This window comes from Brachionichthys hirsutus, chromosome 3, assembly GCF_040956055.1.
Source record: "Brachionichthys hirsutus isolate HB-005 chromosome 3, CSIRO-AGI_Bhir_v1, whole genome shotgun sequence".
NCBI lineage: Eukaryota > Metazoa > Chordata > Actinopteri > Lophiiformes > Brachionichthyidae > Brachionichthys > Brachionichthys hirsutus.
In genome coordinates, this window is record NC_090899.1 from 2,486,891 (window position 1) to 2,508,241 (window position 21,351).

Sequence of the window (21,351 nt, forward strand, 5' to 3'; positions counted from 1 at the left end):
TATTTTTTATGTTCACATCCTTCCCAGTCTGTGGCATGATAATAAATGCGGCGTGGCAACAACAATAACAAGCCGTAAACACCTGCAGGGCCCTGGGCTGCGCTTCTATTTCCCCCCCGACCGGGTTGAACATTTACAAACAGAGCTTCGACGGTGTGCTTCATGTTGGACCGTACCAAGTAGCGCGGGTGGGTCAAACAGAGCTTCTTGCTTTACTTCTTTCTCTTTTTGGAGAATATAATCGAATATAAGAGGCTTTGTAATTGTTATTATTGTTTTCTATCACTATCGGGCCTTTGCCGTCCAGTGAGGCTTCTATCAACAACAGGAAAAGCCCAACTTAAAATCATCTACGCCCCTCTTGTTCCGTATGTTTCGCAACTTCTTATCTGAGCGCTCACCTGTTGGCTAAGCGAGTGACGTGAGGCGTTCAGGTACTGCCCTCGCGCCACAAAGGTTCAGCTACACAAAATGGAGCTGGGAGTACCGGACTGAGGGGGAAGTGCTTTTATGCTCTGTGTTATGCATAAAACGAGGATTTATATGTGCGTTTGATCGAATAATAAAAAGTTAATCGACTCGAAACCAGGATGGGAAAAGGAGTAAACATGTTCTGGATGTTATTCGTCGTCGCTTTAATGGCAGGTAAGTTGGCCTTTTTTTTTTTTTTTTTTACCTAACAGGGTGGGCCCTCTTCCGCGAAAAGTCGTTGGTGTTGCTGCAATATGCGCCGTAGTTTCGGGAAAATTGGAACACATTTTGTGACGTATTTTCACGTAGAGACTGATTATACGTCGTTAATAATCAAAGAAGGGTTTAATCAGCGTCACGCTGGGGATGAAAAACAACTTTAAAACCCGCCAACCAACCTAGAATAAAAAATGTTGTTGATCTCAGAAGTTGACTGGAATGTTTTTTTTATTTATGCCAGAAAATAATGCTGGGTTTAATATAATAATTATAATGGTAGAAATAAATATGGAATGATAATATTAAGTGTATTTACAGACTGGTGAACCAGCACCACACCAGGTCAGATAACTTTAATTTCATTTTGTAGGAGATATAATCCAGAGTGTTCTTCCACATCTACCCTACATGATTCAGTTCTGTGTGTTTGGTGCAGCTTATATTCTTCCATATTATTGCGTTAAGTCTCATCAACAAACAGGTGAGCTTCTCTGCTAATGCACCTGAGAGAAAATGACCTTTGATCGCATCCTGTTAACAAACAGAATGAACAGGACAAAAGCTCCGAGTGTGTCCAGCGTCCAGCGTCTGGTTTCTCTTAATGTCGGGCTCCTAAACAGCTCAGAGATTTGTCTCTGGTGATTCATCTCACCCACTCGACGATACCGGCGCCGAGGGAATGGCGTGTCGCGTCACGCGCCTCACCCTGGAGTTATTTACCAACAAGCTTTGTAAGTAATACATCAAAATGTGAGTAATTTGTCTTCTGGATTTCTCTCCAGAGTCCGCTGTGGCCATCTCAGTCCAGTGTCCCCAAAAGAGGTACATCGTCATCCTGTTCCAGCCGGTCACCCTCACCTGCAACTACCAGACAACGGCCACTCAGCCTCCGGTGGTGACATGGAGGTATAAATCCTACTGCCGGGACCCGATCCAGGCTGCCCTGAACCCCAGCAGCGCCGAGAACATCCTGTCTCAGAATAACCCCAACTACGACCCAAACATCGAGTGCGCCGACAGCCAGAGGACGGTTCGCATCGTGGCCTCCAAGCAAGGCAACGCCGTTTCCCTCGGCACGGAGTACCAGGGCCGCAAGATCAGCATCCTGAATAGTGAGTCGGTCAAAAAGGAAACGAAATTCGCCCCCGCTTTGCGTGAATGATTTTCACTTTGGCGACGTTCAAACCTTCATCTGCCCCGTGCCGGTTCCAGATCTGGTGTTGATGGCGTTGTTGGGGGGGGGGGGTCCAGCCCACAGGGTGTAGCTGAAACTAAAGGCTCTCTCTCCTCTCCCAGATGCCGACCTGAACATTGCGCAGACGGCATGGGGCGACAGCGGCGTCTACGTCTGCTCGGTCATTTCCTCCCAGGACCTTTCGGGGAACGGCGAAGACTACACCGAGCTGATCGTCCTCGGTAAGCTCTGTTCGTCACACTGCCGACGCGGTTCTTCTTCGTCTCCACGCTTTCCCCCTCTTCTTCACTTTCCGACCTCCCAGACACGCGTCACATTACAGCTGAGGTTCTCAAATACTTGGGGGCAAATGTTCCCGATGGTGGCCTGACTAGTGCGTCGGTTCGGCGGGGGCGGGGGCGGGGGCGGGGACTGACTCGTAACCAAGTCTTTAAAGCAGCTGGTTGCTAGCGGTAAACCGTTTTAAAGTAATTGTGGCTTTATCTTTCTTTCACAGAGAGAAAGTCAAATACTTCCGACCTCCTGCCTGGCATTGACTTACTGGTTATGGAAGGTAGTACCAAACCACTGATGTAGCTCAGACACGCTCTTTGCCCCGCGGTGGAGGACGATGAGGGTCTAGCGCAGGGATGGGCAAACCTTTTGACTCGCGGGCCACAATAGGTTCTAAAATTTGACAGAGGGGCCGGACCAAGAACAGATGGATGGAGTATTTGTGTGAGCGAATATAAATGACACATGAAAGCTATTGCATTAAAGGATTTGGCCTTTTACAGGTAGCGTTACAGGGAAAAGGTCAAAGGAATGAGGTTTAATTATAATACAATTTTATTTAATGATATAATTTGGACAAGTTTGGCGGGCCAGATTAAAAAGACCAACGGGCCGCATATGGCCCCCGGGCCTGGGTTTGCCCATGTCTGGTCTAGCGAGTCTTACGCGGGACCTCTTTGAGGTCACCCGGCTTTGAAGAATTCGATTTTTGTCCTTTTCTGGACCACGCGTGATATAATACCGTAATCCTCAGACATACAAGAGACATGTTGGACGAACGTCATCCTTCAGGATTCTCAACCTGAGAAAAGGCCTCTGCTTGCGGGTCTGCTTGCTTTCTACATCGCGTACATCCTTAACTTTCTTTACGCTCCCTTCTTATCTACCTCCTCTTTTCTCGGCTCCCTTGTGTGACTTTCTGCTGCCGTCTGATTACAGCAAAGCGCAATCGGCGTCAGTCGACCCGTCCAAATAAAGATTTCAGCCTCGGCTGTGCTGAATCACTTTGGACTGACATAGAGCATTCGAATCAGGGTAAAGCAAAGAACCTGCTCTACCAGTTTGACCAAGCTTTAAAACCCCGACATCTGTCTCGTCTCATTTATCTTAACACACTTTATCATTACTGACGTCTTCTTTATGTCAGGGCTTAGACATGACACGGATCATTTTTACTCGACTGCAGTGGAGCCCCAAACCGCTGCGGCTCCTTTCATGTGAAAATAAAGCTCCTCCTTGAACAGAAAACTTTGCGCTAACGCTCTCTTTTGCGCCCCCTGCTGGCCGGTACAGACTGGCTCCTGGTCGTGGTCGTCGTCTTGGGGTTCCTGCTGCTGCTGATCCTGATCGGGATCTGCTGGTGCCAGTGCTGCCCACATACCTGCTGCTGCTACATCAGCTGCCCGTGCTGCCCCGACCGCTGCTGCTGCCCCAGAGCACGTAAGTACCAAAGAAGAAGAAGCTTCGTCTGGCTTCACTGCATGTCACCCACGGCTGGACAATGTGGAGGATAGTCCACCCACGTTTCCATGTTTCCCATCAGTGTACGAGGCAGGGAAAGCAGTGAAGAAGGGGATGGCCGGCCATTACGCTCCCACCCTCTATGCTCCCAGTATGTACGCCCAGCCGGCATACAGCGGCCAGCTTATGCACCAGCCCGCTCTTCCCCTGCTTCCTCTGCCCAACGGCGTTGGAGCCCTCCCACCCCAGAACGGGTACGGCCGCGACTATGACGGCGCCAGCTCGGGTAAGATCCATTTTGAATTGTTGTTTGAAGGTTCGGCTGCTGAATCATTTTCTGTAGCCCCCCCTTTTTTTTTTTTCTTTATCCTTGACCTTTGTTAATGATAAACGCTTTGTGTGCCGTGTGATCAGTGGGACAGGGTTCTCAGGTGCCTCTACTACATGACCAAGAGGGCGGAGGAGACCACAGTGAGTGGACGCTATTCATGTAGTTTAATGTGTGTTTTTTTTTTTTTTCTGCAACACGAGAATTAAACTACAAATGTGCAGCACAGGAGCTGAAGCTGTCTTCCTCCCCGCCTCTCACCAGCTCGCAGTGGGTACCGTATCCAGGTGGACCCGGAGGGGAACGCCACGCGTGCCATTTACTACATGGAGAAGGAACTTTCCAAATTCGACCCATCGCGGCCCGCCAACCACAACCGCTGTGAGTGACTGGTAGCTGCTGTCGTGGTCACGGTCGCGTGGGCGCGGTGTCTCGTCGGGCGTTTCTTACCTGATGCTCTCGATAATTCTCTACTCAGTGGATGCTATGAGCGAAGTCACTTCCCTACACGACGGCTTTGACCCCCGCGGCCGTGGCGCCCGTTCCCATCCGCCGCCTCTCGCCACGCTCTATGACCAGGATGAAGCCATGAGCACCATCAGCAGTGTTTCCCAGCAAGGCCGCCGCGATGACTACCCCCGCCGTGGCGGCGGCTATATGGGGGAGCGTGGGCGTGCCCGCTCCATGGACAACCTCGATGACATCGGGCGCCGCTATGACCGGGATCGCTACACGCCCAACCGGCGCCCAGATGAACCCAGAGGCAGGAGAGGGTGAGTCTGGAGCGCTCTGACGGGCTTGTGCTGCTTACCTGTACGCTCATTCGCTGACTTCTGCCTCTGCAGCTCGGATGACGGGTGGAGCAGCAGCGCCCGCAGCGGCTACGATCGGGAGCCTGACGACCGCCGGCGCCGCGACTACTCCCCTGATGACCGTCGCCGAGGGGACGCGGGCGGGATGGGAGGGAGACGCAGTCGTAGTCGTGACGATCTCATGGACCTGGAAAGGGATCGGCGTACCGGAGGCGGTCCCAGGCGAGGGCGGGATGATTACGACGACAGCTTCCTGCGAGAAGCCCTGGAGAGAAAGAAGCTGGGCGAGCAGCAGAGGGCGCGCAGCCGCGAACGGCTGGAGAGCGACAGCGACCGCTCGGACCGGGGCAGAGGTCGTGGGCCGCCGCCGCTTCCTCAGATCCCGCCCTCTGGATACCCAGATCGCCGTGACGATTACCTGCCTCCTCCACCTCCGCCATACAGCGAGGATGAAAGCGTGTCATCTTCAAAGAAAGGCAACCTCCGCAAGGTGAGTCGCAGCAGAAGTTGTTGTTTGTTTTTTATTTCTTTATTATTAAACGCTTTGAGACGTTTCTTGTCTATTATGCGTAAACGCGAGCAAAACAAAGAGTTCCCGAGATCATTGGATTCAAAATGAACGTTTTTGTCGGTTTTTCTTCTGGTTTACGCGTGAAGCTAATGTGACGTTTCTTTTTCTCGCAGAATGGCGCCGTGAGTCGGGAGAGCCTGGTGGTGTGAAAACCCACCGTTGCCGGAGCAACCGGTCCGCTCACGCAGCTCGGAGCCACTAAACGAGGGCCGAGTAAACGCTAGCCACACTGCTACGCCGCCGCGCTGGTCTTATATCTCCCATAATAAGGATAAACTTGTCAGACGCTGATGCTGACTGCGTGTGAATGCACAAATAAGATAGTAGTACATGCCTTTTCATGTATAAAACATAATGGCTTCCACAAGTGCCTTATTGTGTACAGAATTTTAACTCGTCGATGCAAACGTCAAGTTGATCATTAATCTATAAAGGTTTCTACATCTGGACGAGTAAACGCGTTCCGATGCAGGTAATTGCGTAGTTTTGAAGGGGTCCTTATATTTTTCCGACTTTTTACTCCTTTTACTGAGAAATGAATTGTATATGTAAGACGAACGATGTGCATTGTCTCTTTATCCTTTTAGTTATTAGGTTTTGCTTGATGTTTAGAAACCCACTGAGCGAAATTGTCTCCGTTAGAATTCGTATTTGAGTACTTACTTTTTATTGTTATTATTTTTTTTTAAATTTTGTTACGGAAAATGTTGGTTTTAACCTGCAGTATGCTGTACAGTTGACAAATTATACACAAAAAAGTTTTTTTTGTGACGTGATGAAACTTAATTTCACAATAAAGGTCTCTGCTGTCATGCGTTCGTTTGACTTACTGTGTTTTAACACTAGGTGTCACCATCATGTCAGCCTGTACCGACGTGGCGCAGCAGATCGTAGCTCTGCTTTTGTCTGCTAGAATTTCTGTTTTATCAACTACCTTTAAATGTTTTACTGAGGATCAAATTTTTTATTATCCTGCATTCTTTGCTCTTTATTAACTTTCTCTTTCTGCAGGAGTAACTCAGCCGTCATTCCTAAATATGACAATTCAAATTTTGTGGAGGTTTGAAAAGGTTAAGATTGCACTTGATGCAAAAGCACGTCTCAATATGGGAGATTCTAGCGTTTTGTCTTCGCATCAAGGAACAGATTCAGCATGAATTTGAGATTTAAGCTTTGCAAAAGTGAGATTTTGTGACGTGTCATTGAGATATCTATATATATATCTATATATTTATATATAAGAACGTCAAGAGCGATTTTACACAAAATGTTACCTTCATTTTAATCTTTTACTCTGGATCTCCATAACAATAGGCTTTAATTATATACAGACTTTTATTTTCAGATTTTCCACTATCCTCTGCTTCAGGCATCCTGATTTCTGCACGTTTGTGTGTTTCCATGCGCATTGATCCTGTGACGCTGAACTTCCTCTTCCTCCTGTCAATCAATGCCATCACCACCTTGAGGCCTGATGATGAAGGATGTCAAAGTGAATGAGGTTCGTGTTTTAAATAAATAGCACATGACTACACGACGCATCGGTGACACTGAAAACGCTCCTTGCTGCCCCCGGGCCTGCCGGAAGCAGCAGTGAATGAAATCGCAGGCATGTGGAAAAGTGAAGTTGTGCTGGCACAAGTGGGTGGGACGTTGCCTCTGCCGCTCGCTCCTCTAATTTCTGTATTTCTGCTAACAGCTGATTTTCTGTCGTGCTAAGATTGACCTTTCAAGTCTGAAAATGAAAGCAAGTCCCAAGTTTATGAATAGTGACTGAATTTTCACAATTTGGAAATCCTGAACAAACATTTTAAATAATACTAAAAATAAAATAATGTGTATTGTCAGTGTAGTATTTTTCCAAGTGTTCCCAGAAAAATTTATTTTAAACCTGAAGTTTAAGGATGCGGCGCATCAATTCTGGTTGCATTGTAGAAAAAAATGGATTTCAAACCATTTGTGATGTCATAAATCAGGCTTGTAGTCCCGCCCCTTAAAACTGGATTCTCAAATAGCTTTGAGAAACTTTCCTTTTTCAGCAGATGAATGAATGAATGAATGGGGGGGGGGCTTTTTTAAAGCCCGTCTGACTGTCTTACTGATCATGATTCTTTCCCTTCGAGCGATGATGACATCACACGCCTAGATAGAAGTCATTTTTTACGCTGATCTCTGAATGAATATATATTATATTATATAGTTATGGTTAAATTAATGACTCTCAAACCTGAGAGCTGCCCCCCCCCCCGATACCCACCCCAATCACAGGTTCTGCATGCCAAAGACCCAATCTGCTGACGGAGAGGAAGAGGAGGGAGAGCTGTGGAGAAAACAAATGCTGAAGGAGAGAAGACGGCTGTCTGAGCTCCTCACTGGCTTCAGATCAGCTGAAAAGGTAAGAGCTCTGCCATTCTCTGCTGTACAAATATTTGCCATGACTTGTAGATGTGAATATTCAGTGTAGCGTTGGGCTTGGCTTTACCGATTCCCTTCCTGCCTTTAACTGTCTGTGATTTTTAAATCTTTCTTTTGGTTCTGACGGCCAGTGACTTTGATGCTTGTGCATGTTTGACAGCAGATATCTCACAGCAGTGTGACGAATGCCTGGAGCCGACAGCGTAGCCTTTACATCGTCTTATTATTAATGTTATTATTATTATTATAGCATATCAAGATTTAATGCTACAAAATGTTCAGCAATTACATTTCCTGTGTTGTATGATTAATGTCTAAGACAGTCAAATCACATTTTCTTTCCAACAAAGGCGAAATCATTTCCTGTATATAGTATTTTATATTTTGCATCAGATGACTGTCATTCTACAATTGTTTTTTTATATTAATGGCGATATTTAGAAATTGGGTGATGCAGTCCTACTAAGAATATCAGTTGTTAAAAGGCTGCATGGTGACAGTTGGAGTGCAAGAGTAGGCTAAATGTGAGACTAACTGCACCTTTGGGAATAAAATTCCCTTGTTACACAGTTGGAGCAGCGTGTTTGGGCCGTGGGTATAGAATCCTGAATTGGGTCAATAATCCAATATTCACAATGACAGATCACAATAGTGTTATTATTTTAGGGGGGGGGGGTGACAGTTAGTAATTAATCTGGATAATTCAGTCATTTCCAAAATCCCTCAGAATTGGAATTTGGAATGAAATTTGTTTTAATGTTGCCACTGGAATTTAACATTTTCCTCTTTTGTCAGCAAATAAAAATATTAAAAAGTGAATGGTCGAAATATAAACTTAGATACACCTTTTTTATTGAGCAATAAGAAATTACATTCAATTTCCAATTCCACTTTCTTGTGATTTTGCAAGGTGGACAGGGTGGACAATAGGACAATCAACCCATTGTTAGTGTGCTGTTGTTGTGGCACCCGTCTCTGTCCAGTACAATCCCATCACCCACACCCACACCCACACACACACACACACCCCGTCCACCCCGCCCCACCCTCCGTGTCAAAGCCATTACACTGTCCAAGCACACATATGCATGTGAAAGCCTGATGCTATTGCAAGCTAACGTTGGCTAATGCTGTCAGTCGAGGCGCCACAGGATATTAGACTTGCTGTTTACTTGATGTTTGCCAGACTGCAGGCTGGGATTTGCTTGAAATGAACACGTCTGAAAACGAAAAGCATTTATTGCTCTTCCAAACAATCACAATTGAAGGTCGGGTGAAATATCTTCCATGTAGGCGACAGAAGGTGCAATCTTTCTTCAGGCTGGAATAAAAGCCACGGTTTCAGGCAGTTTTTCCCTCACAGCCGTTGATGGCGTGGCACTTTGTGATTTACACAATAGTAATGGCAAGCAGGTATAGAAAGAAGGAGAACGGAGAGAAGCTCAAACCTTGTTTACTTTCCTTCAAAGTCAAAATGCCAAAAGCCTCGAAAGTTACCAGCATGAGAGAAAAGTCAAAAACAATCGAGCCACGGCAGGGAAAGGGTATTGTTGTGCTTAAAAGACAATTATCTGTGTGCGTCGACTTCCCAGTGTTGTGTGGTGTCAGGCTCCAGCTGAGCTGTTCAGCTCCAGAAGACCTCGGGACACAATGGATCCTATGTCAGGAGGATGGCGCTGCTGACGAGCCTCAGGGTTTCATGTCATGATATCTGTGTGTAAACGCTCTGAAGTGCACGATTCAGGCTTAACAGTGTGCGTTTGCACCTGCGTCGCTGGTAGGGAGGATCAGTGTTTCCTAATATGAATAGAAATCAGAATAAAAAAATATCCACTTTACTTCTGGCCAAATGTGTTGGGCTTGAAAAGCTGCAAAGTGGAACTCTAACAAGGACTTTAGAAAAAGCAAATATGAAATCAAAGTTATTAACTGCAGCCTCAGAGCGACCTCAGATCGCTGTGCGCTTCAAGGACATCGGGAATCTGCAGCCTCTTTAATTACAGGCAGTGGAAATATTTTCATCTCCTGTGTGACGATCTCTGTGTTGTCTCGTGTCTAGTGAAAGTAAAAGGGTTTTGGGTGGGATTTGAAATCACAGAAGAAGAAGAGCGTTTTTCTTCCTCCTTAATGAAGCTGGTGTGTAAAGTTCACCTCTTAACCCTCTTAATATTAGGAGCACCGGTCATTGTGGGTAAACCGCCCGACAGATTTTGACAACGCTCGATGAAGCGCTGAGTCTGTCCTGTCATCATGAAATCACCTGTGGCTGCTCGACTGCAGAATTATGATTCAACCCTCAGTGGAAGAGAATTTCAAGCTTTGAAGCCTCTCCCATTGATCCTACTCATCCTCATCGGCTGCTTTGCCCCCCCCCCCCCCCCCCCAGCTCGCATCCTGCCTTCTGCTACACCGACCTAAAAAAAAAACAGAAATATGTTCTCCATCAATCCAAAGTGTCCAGCATAACCCGACTGTCCCAGAAGGCCTCGCAGCTCAGACCTTCACCCATATTTAATGGGATGAGGGGGGGACACAGTGTGGCCCTTTGTGGGCCCCATGTGTATTTATGAATGGCTGCGCCTTGGGGCGAAGCTTCAGAACAATGCAGCTACACTGAAGGACTGATTGTCATTTGGGAGGGGTGATGGTGATGGTGGGGGGGCAGTTTATTCCCCACTGTTGGGGCTTGGTACAGAGAGTGGCGACAGGCTTGTGTGAGGCTTTGAGTGTCAGTGTCAGAAGGAGGCTGCTGGAGACGCTCGTTCAGGACCCGCTTCCAACGCTAACAGGTTAGCAGCAGCTCTGGTTCCTTCTGTGAGATTCCGGAATCGCATCTTTTTTTATTCTATTTCTGCTCTTCACACCGACATTCAGGGCGTTTGCTTCTTCGCCTCAGCATTCAAAGGGGATGTGATGAGTGAACGCGCGTTCCAGAGTTGGATGAGTCACAAGTTGGACTGACTGAGTGAGTGTGTGTGTGTGTGTGTGTGTGTGTGTGTGTGTGTGTGACTTGGCGAACGTGCTTGTGATCGTGCACGCCAGTGCCAGTTATTTATTACTGGGCCGTTTTGTTCTTGGGGCCATTTAGTGCCGAGTTGATCACGTAGCCAAACGTATGTGACCACGTCCAGGTAGAGGAGCCTCAGCCAGGCCTGCCCGCCTGTCTGCCTGCCTGCCTGTCTGTCTGCCTGGTCTGTCTTCCTGCCTGTCTGCCTGCCTGTCTGCCTGCCCGCCTGTTTGTCTGCCTGCCTGCCTGGTCTGTCTGCCTGCCTGCCTGCCTGCCTGCTTGCCCGCCTGCCTGCCTGCTTGCCCGGTCTGTCTTCCTGCCTGTCTGCCTGCCTGCCTGCCTGTCTGTCTTTTTTCTTTTCATTTTAATACATTGGTGCAAACCTTGCTTTATATGTCACCTAAGCTCCGACCAGAGGTTTGGGACAGCGAATGGAGTGCTGGGACGGGGCCACACGTTCCTGGTCTGGATGGAAGAACAGGTGACGGCGCCGTTTGTTGCCCCCCCCCCTTTGTTCAGAGCGGAAGGGAAAACACTAATGAGAGTGAAGGCCCGTGGTTCTCCATCTGCCCACTGGGGTTGGGTTGGTCGGAGGCAGTCGAGGTTGCCAGGTAGAAAACATGACGATACGCTATTGGTGCTCCGGGTCTCTTGTTGTTTTGGTGTTCTGCCAGTCGGGCTTCTCTCTCTTTTCATCCTCCACTTCATCCTCCACTTCGGTGCGTTTTATCTTAAAATAGTAAAAGATGCGAGTAGAAGTGTTCTGAGTGGAAGGATTCATTTGTGTCAAGAAAAACGGCAATTAATAAATGATTAATAAATAAACTTTAAAAGCACTTTAAATTCTAACATACTTCATACATTATGAGAAAGTACCCCCCCCCCCCCCCCCCCAGAATTTCTACGCACCTTACTTCAAAGCATCTCGTACCAGAGGAAAGCAGTGAAGATGCTATTTTCTTTGATTACCTCAGAGTCCGGTCTGAATCTTTTATTAACGCCAGCACTCGCTGCAGAACTTCGGCCAGACTGGATATTGGCATGCATCGGTGTTTATCTTTGCATGAGTGTGTGTGTGTGTGTGTGTGTGTGTGCATGGTGCGCTATCCTCAGCCCAACGCACCGTGAGAGGGAGGGGCGGTCGGGGGCAGTCGTGTTTAAGACCATCTGCTCCTCTGAGTATTTTAGTGGGGGTCTTTTTGCTTGTGGCGGCCCAAACGAACGTCACGGGCAAACGGCAGAGCGCAAGCTGTGAGGGAGCCTGTTCCGGAAAAACTCCTCCAGTTCCAGCCTTGCACAATGGGCAGTGTTCGGAATACAAGGCCCCCCATTCTCCATCGGCTCCCGTTCAGGGGCCTCGGACCATAGTCGGAGCATAATTGTCTTTCTTGGCACAGGAGGAACGTTTGTGTGAGGCGTTTCGGTTTTGCCGGAGCAATTTCAATAATGTAAAAAATGACTCACGAAAAGGTGTTGCGGCCTAATTTAGCAAAGCTGATTGTTCGGATAGCATCGACATCCCCGAAGCGTGATGTGGAATAAGTAATTACGTTGATGTTTGAGTGCCTCAGACATCAGAAGGAGCGGCTTCCGCACGCCGCAGAGATTAGAGATGAAGATGAAACACATTTCATATCTTCATATCTAAATCGAGCTGTGCTTTGCCATTTGGTTTGTTAGGCGTGTTTATAAATGCTGCAATATCTGGTTTTGTTTCACTGCGGTGAGAACACGCAGACAAGGAACACGACGTGATTCCCTTCATCTAGATGTCCTCCTGCATTTTAATGTCCACACAATGCACACGCAATGACGGCGGACAATGGGGCGGACTGAGCCTGGAAGCGGTGCAGAGGGGTTGCGGAGGAAAGGCCGCATAGCTGCACACCCCACACTGGGGGGTGTGCTGATTGGCATGTGCAGGGCTTCAGAGCATCAATGCGGTATTCTCTCCGGCTCCTCTCCAGACAGTTTACACACGGATTCCCGTGAGGTCTATCCGCGGCCCGGTTGATGACATCACTTGGCCGGTGGCCCGGTGGCCTTTGGACAGAGTGACTTCACCCTTCATGTAACAATGAGAGAAATGAAAACATGCCAGCCGGACAGACGAGTTGTGTTCGTTGCTTTTATGTGTGACATTTGTTTCATGAATTACGTTCCTTGCTTTCAGAGATTTAGCCGGAATGAAAAAATATCCCATCTGCAAATGACTGGAAAGATCAGTGTCTGATTTGAACTCCTTTTGGTGTTGATTTTAACCAAATGAACCTTTCGAGATCAGTATCTCTCCCGTTATCGCCTCTCTGCCCCCCCCTCCCCCCTACCATGATGGTTGAGTCATCATTCCGTCATCACGCCAAGCCTTTGCCATTGTGTCTTCGACACCGCTTGCACGACAAGTACATGATTTATTTTCTTTGACCTCAGAGTAGGGGTGGCAGGGGGGGGGCTTATCATCAAGACTCGGAGTTCAATGCATCAACAGACGTAGGACAACTCGGGGGGGGGGGGGGGGGGGGGTTGGAAGGGAGAGAAGGAATTCTGAGTGGGCCAAAGAATGGCTCCAGAGATGCCTGAATGCATATTCAGAGCTGCCCACGACGCATGGAAACCAGCGCGCCGACAGATTCCCCTCTTTTCCCTTTCCTCTCGCCTCCTCCGTCACGTCTCATCAAACTTTTCTATCCTTTCCCACAGGTGCTGACAACCAGGATTTAGAACAAGACAAACAACTCAGGGAGAAGAAGAAGAAGAAGTCTGAGAGGGGGCAGGCTGGTATGAGGCAAGTGCTTCGTGTGTTTGCTGAAGCGTGGACACGTTTGTGCGTCCCATCAATGGGGCTGTTGTTGTTGGGGGGGTCGGTGGTGGTGGGGTCAGCGGCCCTGTCTGCCTGCCTGCCTGCCTGCCTGGCTGCTCTGCTCTCCTTTGCTGTTGCTGACGCTCTCTGGCCCGGAGACGCCCGCCCAGCTCTTGGCCTCTTGTCACGGTGCAGATGGAGGAACGTTCGGACCGTCACTGCCAACAGCGCGGCATTGTGGTCTTGAAATACGAGCCTTTTCAATCCAAATGCTTCAATGTTTGTTTGTTTTTTTCATCAAAGCGAATGAAAATGAGACAAAGAATTTCAGCACTCAAGATTGTAAGGAAATAATTTGACGTCAGCAAGATGTCGTATCCTCGCTTTGATTTGTCTCGAGCATAATCAAGCAGCACGACCTTAGAATAAAGTTTTCTATGTCAGTGATTTTTCCAACAGACGGAAAAAAAAAAAAATAAAGTCAATAAATACATGACTGAAAATGATTGGTCAAAGAAGAATGTTTTAAAAGCAAGAAAAGAAGAATGTTTTAAAAGCAAGAAAATCTAAACCTCAGTCGTCGGTAGAGAATAAGCGAGTCGACGCTGACTCACGTTCAACAGGTGGACTGAATATTGCTCACGGATTCTCCGGGGAATGTTGGGACGTTTTAATCACGAGGCTCCGGAGCTGAATCCACTCGTAGGCCTGCCATCTGCACGCACCGGCTGCTGCAGCGTGAGGCTCGGTCCTCTGCCTTGCACGGCTGCAAGCATTCATTCTACTGCACAATTAGCAGTCGTCGTTAAAACAGCGCACTGTTCCTTTTATTCAAATAGCAGTTTAGCTGTCGCAAATGTTTTAGACATGTTCAGTGAAAAGAAAAAGCTTTAAAATCGGGAAGCTGAGGACTGTAAAAGCAAGGAAAGGAAAGGGGGGGCAACAGATGCTCAAGAGCACTCAGAGAGAACAGACTGTACCTCGGCCAAAACCTCAACAATCAGATTACAGTTTCCCCTCACAGAAGAGGCCTTTCTACCATTTCCATCAGCGTGTGGAGATCAATTGTGTCGCCGCACCCGTGGCATTGCAGGCGCTACGGCGATGTCGACATAATGTCTTCATGTCAAGTTACTTCAAGCCACCTAATTCGCTCGCCATGGAAACCGGCTCCTGGTTCTAAGAATCGCATCACGGTGGATCTGCATCCAAGTATAACTGAGCTTTCTCTGCTAAATGAAATCCATTTGAATGGCTGAATATTTCAGTGACATTATGTTACCGTGACTGTAACCCAAACCCTCTTCAAATCCATAACTTAATCCCCCCAGGTTATGATGCTATCACCGGTATAATTATCTGAGGAGTTTTCCATGCCGGTATTGTTTTTTTCATTTCGATTGCCTTTTTTTCCAAACGGGTGTTGGCTGGCGATGCCGTACTACGGCTCTGATGTCATCGGCTGACGATGATGTCACCGTTTTGTTTTGTGTTGTTTCTTTTACAGAAAAGAAGGCTGTCAAGCTGTCTGGGCCTGTGAGTGAACACCCGCCAGTGGAGCTGTTGAAAAGCCGACCCTCAGCGCTTCGGCCCATTTTTTTTTTTTTATAACTGTCAGCGTTTCGAGGTAAAACCACACAAAGAGATGAACAAACAGTGAGCGCACAATTCACACAACCCCATCAGAGCTGCTGTTGTATCAGCATCAGCGGTGTTGTAATATTAGACATAAAACTAGACATTTATGCAGTTTATAACATTTTATTACCCTTTTAATATCAGTAGTAAAATGGGAAGGACACTGTGTGTGTGTGTGTGTGTGTGCGCTTCATGGTCCTTTTTCTCTCACTCATGTCTGCGGTGCTGCCCGAGCATTGCTTAATCTTTGGTGTCATCCCTGCTGAGAATACAGATTTGGAGGGGCATCTGTGATGAGATTAAAATGTGATGAGATTAAAATCAAATTAACTTTGTTTTGTTATAATGGATTCACTTGCAAAAAATTACTCCGAGCTATACTTTTAGCCAAAAGTCCACATTCATCCCATTTGTGGATTTTAAGACAAGTACAGAGACGAAATGTTACAAAGTCCTAAGGTCTTCTTCTTGGTGATAAATATGCTGTAATGATCAGGATCTCGTGTTCTATAGGTCTCTGGTCCAGCGCTGAGCAGAGACCATGTGGTGTTTGGAGCTGCTGTTTCCACTGCTGCTCATCATCAATGGTAAAAAAAACCCAAACACGCCCCGTACCTCTTCACCTCATCGCTCACTCAAAGAGGATTCCTCTTATCACATCTCACCCAACTGTCTCTCAGATGCCAGTTGCCAATGGAACGTTTGGGTACCTCGGGACATCTCGGCCATGACGAACTCCTGCGTGGTCATCCCTTGCACATTTGTGTATCCGTCCGGGATCAGGCCGTACCGCGGCGTTCACGGCATCTGGTACTACGGCCAGCCGTACCCGCAGCTCTACCCGCCGGTCGTCTTCAAGTCGCGCACCGACGTTGTGCACGAGAGCTACAAGGGCCGGACCAAGCTGCTGGGCGACCTGCATCAGAGGAACTGCACTCTGCTCATCAGCAACATCGGATCAGAGCACTCGGGGAGATACTACTTCCGCGCTGACCTCGGTGGAGCCAACATGTACACATTCCCGGACTTTGCTGAGCTCAAAGTTCTGGGTAAGGCACTGAATTTGCTGCACATCAATCTGTAATCAGGACCCCGAAATAGGAAATCTGGTTATCCTAAAAATCATTTGACAGTTGTTCGACTTTTGCCTTTGATCACTTAAACATTTTGGACACCTACTGCGTTGCAAAGCGGCCTTTCGGTTTATAGAAGACCTTTTCTGTTTAAACTTGAGCTGCAATTTAGGAAAAACAATACAAAATGCTGCTTTAGAATAAAGTTTGTCTTATTATCATTCCTGAGTGAAACCCAGTTATGAGTTTGCATTCCTGACCCACCAGATCAGCCCAACATCGACATCCCCGAGGAGATAGTGAGCGACGAGAGTCTGGAGCTGACATGCTACGCTCCAGACAACTGCCCCGACATGACTCCGGAGATCCAGTGGATGTACACGGATTACCTGCCCGACCCGGAGTTAAGCCCGGACTACCTGGAGGAAAGCAATACAGCGGTCCTCTCCAGCACCCTGACCTTCACGCCCAGACCCATGCACAACGGGCAGCTGCTGGGCTGCAGGGTCTACTACCCCAACACCACCCTGGTCTACGAGAGGCTCTTTTCTCTGGACATCAAATGTAAGTAAAAAAAAAAAAAAACAATCAGGAAAACAAGTAATAATAATAATTATTTTCCATCTCTATCAACCATATAAGTAAGAAAAAGAGGCCTTATTAACAACCATTTAAATTGAACGCATCTCTTTGTAGAGTACGGTCAACGTCTCAAATATTTGTTCTGACGTGTCAGCAGTTTTTGGATTAAACAATATCACGAGTCTAATTGGCACAAATTTGATCTAATCTTAATTTAACTCGGACCATCTGACAAGTTTAAAGGCATTTTTAAAAATGTGGTGTTTGAGAAATGTTCAAGTTTCCCTTGAGTGGGATAACAAATTCGGCAACTTAAGGTGGGACAATTTTTTGTTTCCCCCTTTTTAATTGCAAAAATCTACCGTCCTTGCCTCCTCCTGCAGACTCCCCGCGCTCTGTGTGGGTTAACGTGTCCTCGGAGGTGATGGAGGGCGGCTCTGTGACGCTTCACTGCGAGGTGGACAGCAACCCTATTTCCAGGATATCGTGGATGTTCGGAGACGAGGAGCTTTTGTGGGACACGGCGTCCAACATCTCCCTATCCCTGGATGATGTGACGCCAGCGCAGGAAGGAATCTACACCTGTGTGGGGGACAACGGCTACGGCATGATGAACACCTCGCTGTACCTGGCCGTCAAGTGTACGTCCCCACGCAGCTCCACTTCCAACGCGTGTGAAAAGTTTATTCAGTTCTAATGTAATGGTCTGCATTTATAACTGCTAATTTAGAATTATCTAAGTACTTTAAGAAAATTTAATGTGCTACATTTCTTGTGAGTTGTTAAAATACAATACTTTTTAAATATATTTTCTGTGTGCTAACATAAATGCCCTCGTGTGCCAGCCGTGACACGCGTGCCTTAGCTTGCCGACCCCCGTTCTAGGCATCTGTTCTCCGTTTTACACTTCTGAAAACGCTCCACACGCGACCTCAAGCAGCAGGAGACCATCTGTGGAACACAGTGGAGCATCTCGCAGCGCCAGAAAATCAAAAGCGCTGCATTTCGTTGCAGACCCTCCCCGCGAGCCCGCTGTAAACGACTCCATTACCGTTCAGGAGGGCGCCTCGCTGGCCTTGCACTGCAGCACCCAGGGCAGCCCGGCGCCGACCCTCACCTGGCTGAAGGACGGAGAACTCGTGGGCACCATCACCGCCGACGAGCTGTCGGTGCTGGAGATCGTCGAGATCACGCCGCAGGGAGACGGGCAGTACCGCTGCCTGGCCGAGAACGAGCACGGAAGAGCCGGCAGCTCCCTCAACGTCACCGTTGAGTGTGAGCGCTTCGCCACCCTGCGTTGGACGCTGAATTACAAATCAATTGAATTGATTTGTGCATTGATTTCAAATGCCACTGCCTCAAACAGATGCCCCCGTCTTCTTGGAGGAGTCCAAGTGCACGGTGGTGAGGGAGGGGGTCCAGTGCGTCTGCATGGCCACAGGAAACCCTGAACCCACCGTTGAGTTCTACCTGCCCGACCTGAACGTCACCGTCAACGAAACAGATGGCCGGTACAACTTCTACACGCACACGGACGGGCGCACCTCCACGGGCATGATCAAGCTGCGGGAGAAAGGCGAGAGGGTGGACAACGGCGCCGCCGTCAACGTCCACTGCAGCGTGTCCAACATGCATGGACGAGAGAGCGTGCAGCTGGAGCTGCAGCAGGAGAGTGAGTAAAGGGCGGAGTCTCTAACGGGGTCGGCCGTCGTTTGGACAATTCTGATTTACAGTCTGCCCCCGTCAATGCTTCTGATCTCCTTCTCAGAGAAGTACCTGATGGCCGTTATCGTCGGTACCATCGGAGGCGTGGCGGTCATAGCGTTCATCGTTGCAGCAGTGAGATACGTCGGCCACAACAACAAGAAGTGAGTGTGAACCCAAACCCGCGGCGAGGCGGGAGTTAGTCGTTTACCTCACTAAGCGTTTACTGTCATCCATAGAAACTCTTTAAGCCTCGTCATCCATTCTAAAACGCCCGGCTGGAACGAGTGAATGTGGGATTTTTTTGTTTTGTTCGGAGATGTGCCAAAAGTCCTTGCAGATCCACATTGGCTGATTTGTGGGTTAGAAGGCGGGACTAACCTCATTTCCCAGGCACAACCCACCCACCCCCGATCTGACACTGCTTCTGGTTCCTCCAAAATCTCCGAGCTCCCTCTGACAAATTGCTCCCGAAGCCGGCGTGAACTAAACCCATAAAGTAACCGCATCGCTCAGAGCGCCAGTCGGCCTCCAGCCTAACCTCACAGAGCTTGTTGTTTTAAAATGGATGCCCAGGCTTGGCGTTTCGTCCTGCCTTAGTGGCGGTCGAGACCGAGCCTGATCATGTGACTCCGCCCCCCCCCCCACCCCCCCCTCCCCAGAGAGAATGGCAACCCTAGGCAGGACGTGGTCCTGGAGAACCCAGCTTTGTACTACAGCGCAGTCAAGAAGGACAAACAAAATCTGAGGAAGAAAGTGGTGAGACATGCTGATGATGATGATGAAGGATGGGTTGGATGACCATTCTGTTTGGGGCTGTGGTGTGTGTGTGTGTGTGTGTGTGTGTGACCCTTTTGAACTAATGAGGTGACAACTAGCAGCCCATGAGCCCGACCAAGACTTCACTGTTTGCTCTTGCTTTCATCGCTTCTCTGCCTTTCTGTCTGTTCTTCTCTCCCCTAACTCTTGCACAGCTTAAGACAGAGCTGTTGGGCTCAAAGTTTAACTCCATTCTAGAGGAGACTACGGTAAGGTTCCTCAACAAACCCCCCCATAAAACGGCAGTGCAAGCCTCGGTGTCAGCTTCCATGTTTGCTTCCAGAGCTGTAGCTTCTGCATGGCTTCACCACACCGCTAACACCAAACCCGCCACACTAACAGGAAGCAGCTCAACATCCTCGCTCGACGCCCTTGCCGTTGATTCGTGCCGCTGATCCGTCCTTCTGTCGGCAGGGAGAAGACGGGGATTATCAACCTGTGGGCTCTGTGGCAGGACTGGAGAGGCAAGAGCTGAATTACGCTGCGCTGGAGTTCACCCGGCCCGGGTCCAGGTCCAGGGAGGGCGCCTCGGGGAGGGGGGGAGATGACGGCGGCAACTACTCGGAAATCAAAGCCAAATGAATCGCGATCCTTCCCTGATTCCTCGGCTGTGCGGGACGCGGCGGCGACCCCGACACGTCCTCTTCCCCCACGACCTGTGTAATAACCTCTGCAGGATTTCCCTCTGCGAATGACGACTCCTCTGATTTGTCACATCTAATGTCCCACTCCATGCCAGTACCCCCCAATCCTCCCAGCCCCTCCTACATGGGATGCCCCTTCATTTGGATGAACTCTTTTTTTTTTTCTTCTTTCCATTGGACAATTTTAAATACATTCTCTGCCTTTCTCTCCTGAGTTAACCAGCTACATACTGATCTGTCTATCGTAACTGTGTCTGCTACCGGTCGAAGCATCAGGGCAAGGAGTCTTGGGGGGGGGGGGAGGGGGGGGGGGGGGGGGTTAGGGTCTTCTGTCTTCTGCCTTCCCTTGGTTACTTACATCCCAGGAAGATAACCGACCGAGGCCGAGAACAGAACTTGTTTCCGCATAATTGTATTTAATGTGCTGTGACTCCTAATAAATGAGAAAAAGACAACGTCTCTATTGATGTCAAGTCAAGGAGGTTTTCCTGATTTCAAACGGCTTGTTGTATGGTTCTGAAAAATATCCTGCATTTTTCCATTTTACTGTAGAATGCGTTTGGATTTTTGGGAATCTTCTCCGTACGGAATGGGGGGGGGGGGGGGGCCCAGCTCGGATTTATCTGGGAAATGCAGGCCGAAAGCGCAGCGTAGTTGTAAGCGAATGGTCGGAGTGTAATCTGTTTTAGACAGTGTGTGTAAATGTGTGAGTGTGTGTTCAAATCTTACCGAAGGACCGCAGGACTCTGATCGCCGGCGTGTTTGGGAAGTCGTAGCATCGCTCTACCGGATACGGTGGTGCTTTACTGCCATTGGGTTGCATCACGTGTTTGATCGACTTAGAAGATGCTGACTAGCCAATTTGTTGTGCTATTTAAAGACATGTGATTATCCTATGATGTAATGATAAAGCCCACTAATGGTGTAACGTAACAATAGTGGTGTCAATAACATTAATAACATGTATATAGAATGTGAAAGGGTGTACAGCACATACCTTGCAGCAGGAGCACATATAGTATTTAATAGTGAGTAAATAGTACCTCTAACTCGTGCGCACAACGTCAAATCAGAGGCTGCGTTTACAGGCCAGGATACATCTTGATGTGATTACAGCTGATTTAAATGATAATAGCTGCTGTTTTAAACTCTTTTTTTTAAAGTAACCATTAAAAGGGAACCCCCAGATGTTCAGTCGTACCCGCCCATCACATTTGGTGTCGATTTCAAATTGTGATTTTTTTAAAGGCCATACTGTGGTTGCACATTCCACTGGGGTCCTACGTTACCCATAATGCAAGCACTTCCTGTCTGGTCAACGTCCATAACCTTTCAAGTC

The 21,351-nt window shown here is 48.2% G+C and overlaps 2 protein-coding genes across 2 annotated transcripts; both read left to right on the top strand.

Annotated features, from left to right (window-relative positions):
• Positions 1-491: 491 nt before the first annotated feature.
• lsr (lipolysis stimulated lipoprotein receptor) lies at positions 492-6,142 on the top strand. Its single transcript, XM_068756563.1, has 10 exons — positions 492-645; positions 1,473-1,802; positions 1,987-2,106; positions 3,452-3,598; positions 3,702-3,905; positions 4,034-4,090; positions 4,212-4,328; positions 4,426-4,720; positions 4,793-5,249; positions 5,444-6,142. Exons 1-10 carry the CDS (start codon positions 591-593, stop codon positions 5,477-5,479), a joined length of 1,818 nt encoding a protein of 605 aa, XP_068612664.1. The 5' UTR covers positions 492-590; the 3' UTR covers positions 5,480-6,142.
• Positions 6,143-15,151: 9,009 nt separating this feature from the next.
• mag (myelin associated glycoprotein) lies at positions 15,152-20,272 on the top strand. The gene is made up of 11 exons (XM_068756019.1): positions 15,152-15,179; positions 15,704-15,777; positions 15,871-16,239; positions 16,531-16,827; positions 17,229-17,486; positions 17,860-18,120; positions 18,212-18,517; positions 18,614-18,713; positions 19,212-19,308; positions 19,524-19,577; positions 19,783-20,272. The coding sequence occupies exons 2-11, from the start codon at positions 15,732-15,734 to the stop codon at positions 19,948-19,950; spliced, it is 1,956 nt and encodes a 651-aa protein (XP_068612120.1). The 5' UTR covers positions 15,152-15,179; positions 15,704-15,731; the 3' UTR covers positions 19,951-20,272.
• The last annotated feature ends 1,079 nt before the right edge of the window (positions 20,273-21,351 follow it).